Here is a 7,895-nt window from a genome sequence, read left to right on the forward strand (position 1 = left end):
ATGTATTTCTTCAGGCACAGCTGTGCAGTAATCCTGCTGTTTGATCAGCATCTCTATGTGCCACACCTGACGGGTGGATGAAAGATCTTGGCAAAGGAGAAGAGCTCACTAACTCGGATTTCAACAAATTTGTGCACCGGAGAAGATTTTTTCTTAAGCAGCAAACAGTTCATCCATGTGATTTCACAATTATGCCACCATTAATCATATGTTATTCATCAGCGTTAAAGATGGACAGGTCACCGCTTCATTTAAAAGACCACAGACATGATGAAGTCATGAGGAAGTGATGCTGAGTTACTCATGATTACAACAGAGTACACGAGCAGTGCAGGTTTTTGTTCTGCCCCTTTAACTGTAGACTTACTTATGAAGAAGACATGAACATAATTAATAATTCAGAAACCATGATGATTGAAATACCTTTTTGTTGTTGTATTAATTAATGTATTTGCATTAAGTCATGCCTGAGACAGTGTTAACTCTTAAATGTCCAAGTATTACGAGAACAAATTCATGCTTGAATACATGATAATGCTTGTACTCTACTATAAAGTGTTACTATAATATTTCTCCACTCCTGTGGCTCCAGAAGACAGATTTGTGGCATATTTTCGCTGCACAGCAGGTGGAGGATCAGTTTCAGCACCACGGACAGCGCAGATGATTGATTTCACCTCACTGTAAACTACAAATCCCAAAACAAAGTGAGGGGCAGAGCTGAACTGACTCATAGCAGCTTTCTTGTGACTTTATAAAAACACACATTCAACACAAAACCAGGTCATCAGACCTCCGTCTAATTCGTTAAAATCCGCCTGCAGCCAAATATACCCTCCTACATTTGTCACTATGACATTTTATCAAGTTAATTGGTTTTGTGGCAAGACAACCCTGTGTCTGGTTCTGCACCTCTTTTTTCCATCATTCAGCACCAAATGTGATAAAGTGTATTGCACTAATTAAAGGGATAGTTCGGATTTTTTTGAAGTGGGGTTGTATGAGGTACTTACTGATTGTTAGTCAGTGTATTACTAACAGTAGATGGTTGTCAGCACGGCTTCAGTTTGGAGAAGCAGCAGAAGTACCGATGTAGGAAGCTAAGCGATGTGCTGCTGTGGACTGGCTCAACAGCAAAATGTATTTTAGACACTTACTTATCTTACATGCTTAGTTTGCCATCAGACAGCAGCCCTTTTCTGACTAGAAACCACCGTTATATGAGTCAAACATCAATATCTTCAAAGCCACCAAATTCCTTTGGCAAGAACAGTCATTTTACCTTGCAGAACACCTTGCTGGTCTACCACTGCCTCAATCTGTTATTTTGTTTGTGTTATTGGGTGACTTAAGCGAATCCAAACTAACCCTTTAAAACACAGAAGTCAATACACAATGGCACAAACAAACCAAATGATTGAGAAAGCGATTACTGGTTTTGCCAAAGAAGTCTGGTTGCTCTGGGGAGAGCGGTATTTGACTTGATACTTGATACACTTAAACTGACATTTATATATTTAAGTGGTCCTTTTTTAAGTGGCTAAAATACATTTTGCCACTGATCCCGTTCACAGGAGTACATTTCATGGCTTCCTAAACCAGTACTCTCAACTGAAATCTTTACACCAAAGACTTGCTGTTTGCCTTCTGTGAGTTTCATTGAGAGTGAAAAATAACAAGTTTAGATTTTCTGATTCATAATTTATTTATAAAAAGGGATTAAGTTAAGTTCACATACATGTTTAAATTAGAAAAATAAATATTTTATTACATTTAAAATTCACAATGAATTCATGTCATGCAGACATTGCATTGTTGCATTGTAATGTTCTGGCCTATGTTGTTGTTTACAGCGAGCTGCAATGCAATCTGAATGTTTGTAACAACACAGAGGTAAGATGCAATTCCAACTTTGCGTAATAAGCTGCATAAGAAAAATTCAGATTTACAAAATCGCAGTATACACAAGGCTTTTATACAAAGAAAGCGTGGTCATTTATAAAGCCTACACAAAAGAATGTTGTTTTTTTCCTACTGATGATACACACAATGTCCATTAAGGCAGATTTTCCAAACACTGGCATTTCACGAATATCCATGAGAAAAGTGTCCGATATTTTCACGAAGAAGAGAATCCCACTCTTGTATTTTGTTGCGACTCTGAGGGGGAAACAAGCTTCACTTAATCGTGTGCCTCCTGCAAGTAAGCAGAAAACAAAACTCACTATGTTAACATGAGGAGGGAAGAGAAAGCAGTCAGGCTTCTGGTTGAGCTTAGTTAACCATCACAAGCATCCGGATGCATACTGAGTCAAAGAGCATGGTCTCAGGGGCTTATATGCCTAAATCAGTCGAGGCCAGCTGCAACAGGACAGAGATACTCCAGCTAAAGTATTAATTCTGCACACAGCAGAGCCTGAGCAAACGTGTTATGTCTGCAGGAACATTTATCATCCACAGAGTGGCGCCCACAGCTCATTTGCTCTGGACATTCTGATCAAATTCATATGGAAGAAGCAAGTTAAAAGCTCTAAAGAGTTTACAAAGCATGCACATCCAAACAATGTGAGAAATACTGGGTGCTGGAGACAACCCGCACACTAAATAATGTTCTCATGAACATTTAATATATCACCTTGTGACTTTTTGGATTGACGTTCTTGTTCAGATGTAGATAAACAAATTCAGAGAAACACCTTACAAGTGACTATCCAAGAAAATGCGTAAAATGCACATCTGAACAACATTTACAGGGGCCATTAGATTTGTAATAACATGAGCTATTAGGTGACCCCTTAAATGGAGAGTTCAGCCAAAAATGAAAATTCAGTCTTTATCTACCCACCCTCATGACGATTGAAGTTTGGGTTTAGTTTTTTTAGTCCATCAAACACTGCTGGAGTTTCACAGGAAAACAGTGCTGCAGAATCTCTCAAACAGTGTAAGACCAGTGACCAGTTTTGAAACGGGGGGGGGGGGGACAACCAAAAAAAAAAAAAAAAAAAACAACAAAAACCAGTGCCTCCATACTGCTTGTCTGGCATCATCTAAGTCTCTCCTAAAGCCCTGACATCTCATTCACTTGCGTGTGCACACTGTCACACCGCACACACCCACTTCAGACAGTGTGCACGCGCACATGAACGTGTCTCTGACCGAAAGGATCTACAGTGAAGATTTAGGTGAAAAACATGGTGTAAACGACGTCTTTCAAGTCAGCTTGGCATGTTGGAGCTTTTGGAGAGTTTCATTATACCAGACAAGCAGTATTGAGGCATTTGTTTGTTTGTTTGTTTGTTTGTTTCACATTTGTACACTGGTCACCATTCATGTAAATTCTTTGGGAGATTCTGCAACACCGTTTTCCTGTGAAACTCCAGCAGTGTTTTGTGGACTAAAAAACTAAACCCAACCTTCAATCGGCATGAGGGTGAGTAGATAATGACTGAACTTTCATTTTTGTGAAAGTGCCACATCTTACAGGTGCCTAGTCCTTTAAGGGGACCAGGCACCTGTAAGACGTGTCTCTGAATTTGTCTCATGTCTGAAGAAGTGAAACATCACAAGGTGGTATAACAATAAATGTTCAAGGGAGCATTATCTGGTGTGTGGGCTCTCTTTTATATATATTTTAAATATCTTTTTTATATTTGGCAATTGTTCTTTTTCTCCAAAGAAAAATTACGTCGGTCATGTTTTCTCCTATGTCTCATCGTTTCTGTGTATTTTCAGAATCGTGAGATGTTTTATTTTTAGAAATTAATCTCATAATGGTGTGATTACGAGATACTTATCTTTTAATTATGGAATAGTGATCTCATTATGAAAAACATGTAAACTTTGTACCCTGAGTTATAGACCCTCAGTTAAGCCAACAATCTTTCAGTCTACACCCATCAAAGGAGCAATGAGGGGCTACTATTAGACATAGGAGCAGCGATGATGGTTACACGCTATATATAAAATATATATATGGTATTATATATATATATATATAGCTTCACTGTCCATCAGAGCGTGACACACACCCAAACACACACAAGTAAGACCTCTACAAACCCTGAACAAACCCTCAAACAATCTCACTAACTCAATTGTGACAGAGAGATTAAAGGGATAATTCAAAGTTTTTACAAGTGGGGTTGTGTGAGGTACTCATTCATGGTCAGCAAGGGTACAGATCTCATTACAGCTTTGGGGGGGGGGGGGGGGGGGGGTGCAGTGGTGAACTTGGCAAGAATTTTGAGTCCTGGATTTGCAACGTCTTTCTACGAGTAAAGAGAAGCAGAAAACGAGGGTCATTATTAGAAGGTAGGCCAGCATTAATGTGAATTATTAGTGTTAAAATGCCCCCTACTCCCAGAGGTCTTTTGAGTGGACAGACTGTTAAAACAAACTCCATTCTAAAAGCAAGTGTGTTATGGTAAGTACATTTTTTTTTCCACAGTAAAAACTTTAGTTACACCCCAAAACAGGGAAGTGATGTATGCGGTTCATTGAACCTTGGTTCATACCACTGAGCAGGATAGATATTGCAACATAAATGAAACTGCCAAAAAGTTTTGTTTTAAAGTGTGAATTATTTTTCCAAAGTTTTCAAAATATATGTTTTCAATTACATAATTTATTTCACTGCTTTGCCTCACCATCAGACAGACTTTTCAAATAGGAAACCATTGTTATATAAGCCAAAACTTGCTCTCTCCAAAGCAAATTCCTATTGCAACAAACATTGTACTTTGCAGAACACGAGAATTTCTATCCTGCCACTGTTGATTGATTATCATGTTTGTATTTTTGTGTGACCTTGGTGTTTTAAATGATTAGCTCAGGTTCACCAAAGTCACACAAAAACACAGATGAACTAACCATTCGAGGCAGCGGTAGACCAGAATCTCAGAGGTAAAATTAATGTTTTTGCCAAAGGACTCTGGTTGGTAAAGTGGTGAAAATATTCTAAATATAGCGTACACTTAAAAAGATATAGACTTTTTTTTAGGTAGCTAAAATACGTTTTGCTGCTGACCCTGTCCACAGCAGTACATTGCTTGGCTTCCTACACGGTGCTCCTGCTGCTTCTCCAAACTGTCAAACAATCTCCATCTACTGTAGCTCATACACTGACTGTGGATCAGTACCTCATACAACCCCACTAAAAAAAATCCGAACTGTCCCTTTGATGTCTTGGTTTATGTGTTTATCTGTGTTCATGCGCTCTTCGGCGCAGAACTGGTTGCCTGGTGCGTCAAGGGCGCTTTTATGCACGACTGAGGTCAAAGCCTGGGTACTTTGAGGGTAGATGTCTTGATTTTCTCAACAGGTTTGGTTCTACTTATTTCCTTGAGAGTTTAGGAGACTAGAAAACATCCCCAGATGTACTTTTCTTTGCTTATTGCAGATTTCCTTCAGAAGTTTAGCATATGGTTCAATTACTGCTGACATTATTGCAAATATTCCATGCGTTTTACTGCGTACCCAAGGCGTCCACAAATGTTTTCAAGTTTGACGCGATAGTGCACAGTTGAATTGATTTTTGTTTTCTACCAGTAGCCCTCATCCGAGAGAGTAAAAAACGTTTGCAGACGTGGGAGGAATGATTTTCTCTTGTCATCTATTAAAATAAATTACAGTGAAATTAAGCCAATCCTCATTTTGCTGGGCGCTGTAGCATGAGGCTCCACGTTTGGAAACTACTGGTGCGTAAAACACCTGCAGCATCCAACATGAAGGAGCCTAGACTGTAAATCCACTGGAAGACAACTCACCAACAATAAATCTGTCATCCAACGCTATGTTTTATACATCCGTCAGTTTCCCTGTGTATGTCTCCACTAGGTGCAGGTTTGGATATGTCAAAGATACCGAGTCGTCGCTTTCCTTATAGGACTCAGTTTTGGAGAGCGACTGGACACTTTTGTTTAAATCACATTCACCATAGGAGAGCTGCTCCTGCTCCGACGGCTGCCCGCAAGTCACGTGTATGTACTGAACACTGTCCTCCTCCTCGTTCTCTCTGTGGTAGAAATAATTGAAATTTGACACTATCACAGGGACAGGTAGAGCAATGGTTAGCACTCCGGCGATGGCGCACAAAGATCCAACAAATTTCCCCCCTATGGTTGAGGGATACATGTCTCCATATCCCACTGTGGTCATTGTCACCACAGCCCACCAAAACGCATCAGGAATACTTGAGAATCCAGAGTCGGGTTCTTCTGCTTCTGCGAAATAAACAGAGCTGGAGAATAAAACAACTCCAATAATCAGGAAGAAGATGAGCAGTCCCAGCTCTCTGAGGCTGGCGTGAAGCGTCTGGCCGAGGATCTGGAGACCTTTGGAGTGTCTGGAAAGTTTAAAAATCCTGAAAACACGCACCAGACGGATGACCCTCAGTATGGCCAGAGACGCAGCCTGCTGGCTGCTGCCCTGATGCTCTGCCAGATCCAGGCCCAGGGTGATAAAATAGGGCGCTATGGCCACAACATCGATCAGGTTCATGATGTTCTTAAAAAAAGCTGGTTTACTGGGACAGGAGATGAACCTCATGGTGAATTCAAAAGAGAACCACACGATGCAAAGTGTCTCCACCATGAAAAATGGATCTGTAAACGGATTGGGCTCTTTGCCGTGCACGCTCCCATTTGCGTAATTGTCTGGCACCGCCTGGACTTCTCTGAACTCGGGTAAAGTCTCCAAGCAGAATATAATAATGGATATTAGGATAACCATAACTGACACGATGGCGATTATCCGTGCAGGTCCTGAGCTCTCTGGATATTCAAACAGGAGCCAAAACTGGCGCTGAAACTCGTTAGTGGGCAGCGGGCGCTCCTCTTCCCTCGCCAAGCCCTCATCGTCTCGGAAAAGCTCTATGGCCTCCTCGTCAAGTTCATAAAACTTTATTTCTTCTAGAAAGATATCCACAGGGACACTTACAGGCCTCCTGAGCCGTCCTCCGGACTGGTAATAATACAGGATGGCGTCAAAGCTCGGCCTGTTCCTGTCAAAGAAGTATTCATTTCTCAGCGGGTCGAAGAAGCGCATCCTTTTGCGCGGATCTCCCAGAAGCGTGCTGGGGAAGCGGGAGAGCGTCTTTAACTGCGTCTCAAAGCGCAGACCTGAGATGTTGATGACCACCCGTTCGCTGCACTCCTGGTCCGCTGGTTCCAATTCGGCAGCATCTTGCAGCAAAGGAGTAACGACCACAGTCTCATCGTGGTTCTCCTGGGACACCACAGTCATCTTTTTACCCCTACCGAGGGTAAATCCGTCACTCACCTCCTGGGAGCCTTCCTCTTGCCCTTTTGCCCGTGCGTCCTCCCAACTCTCTTTCTCATGCAGCCGCCAAAGTCCCCTGTTTTTACGCACCAAGTCCCAACAGTTTTAGTTGTTGATTATATCCAAAAAAGCGTTGTGCTGTCGTTGATTTATGCCGTCCTTTTGTCAGATTAGAGCTTCTGAACTGTCAATGCTGCAGACAGATCTCCACTTGCATAAGCTATACCGATGGCTATCATATTCACACCATTTTAAACTCCAAAGCCCTCCCCAAGTTGGAAGACCAGATGACACTTGTTGCTGCTGCTGCTGCTGTCCCTCTCACACTCACTCACTTCACTGTAGCAGTGCAGGGGTTTCCAAGTACAAATGTAATCTTTTTTATATTTTAAATGCAAATTGATCTTTAAAAAACATCCAAAATCAAAGTCCTCAGTCTTCTCCTGTTCAGAGGAAGTTTTCCACATCCAGGGTCGACTCAGAAATGGAGTCTCTCACCCTGCAGGTCCCTCATTCATGAAATCATGGGGCTATTCTTGTCACAAGGGGAACCTCCAGGACTCAGCCCGTGTCTACAGTTTTAGAAACCAGGAGTACAGACGAAGGTGACAAATAGA

General features: G+C 41.6%; 1 protein-coding gene across 1 annotated transcript; it reads right to left on the bottom strand.

The window, feature by feature from the left end:
• Positions 1–1,702: 1,702 nt before the first annotated feature.
• On the bottom strand, positions 1,703–7,895 carry LOC146316863 (shaker-related potassium channel tsha2-like). The gene is made up of 2 exons (XM_084735129.1): positions 5,766–7,895; positions 1,703–2,197 (listed from the first exon to the last, which is right to left on the bottom strand). Exon 1 carries the CDS (start codon positions 7,240–7,242, stop codon positions 5,797–5,799), a length of 1,446 nt encoding a protein of 481 aa, XP_084591255.1. The 5' UTR covers positions 7,243–7,895; the 3' UTR covers positions 1,703–2,197; positions 5,766–5,796.

The sequence above is a fragment of the Lutjanus erythropterus genome, chromosome 13 (assembly GCF_056507025.1).
Source record: "Lutjanus erythropterus isolate fLutEry1 chromosome 13, fLutEry1.hap2, whole genome shotgun sequence".
In the NCBI taxonomy this organism is placed as follows: domain Eukaryota; kingdom Metazoa; phylum Chordata; class Actinopteri; order Lutjaniformes; family Lutjanidae; genus Lutjanus; species Lutjanus erythropterus.

Bases quoted from the DNA above. Each gene is read 5' to 3' on its own strand.
- LOC146316863 (XM_084735129.1), bottom strand. From the start codon at position 7,242: ATGACTGTGGTGTCCCAGGAGAACCACGATGAGACTGTGGTCGTTACT.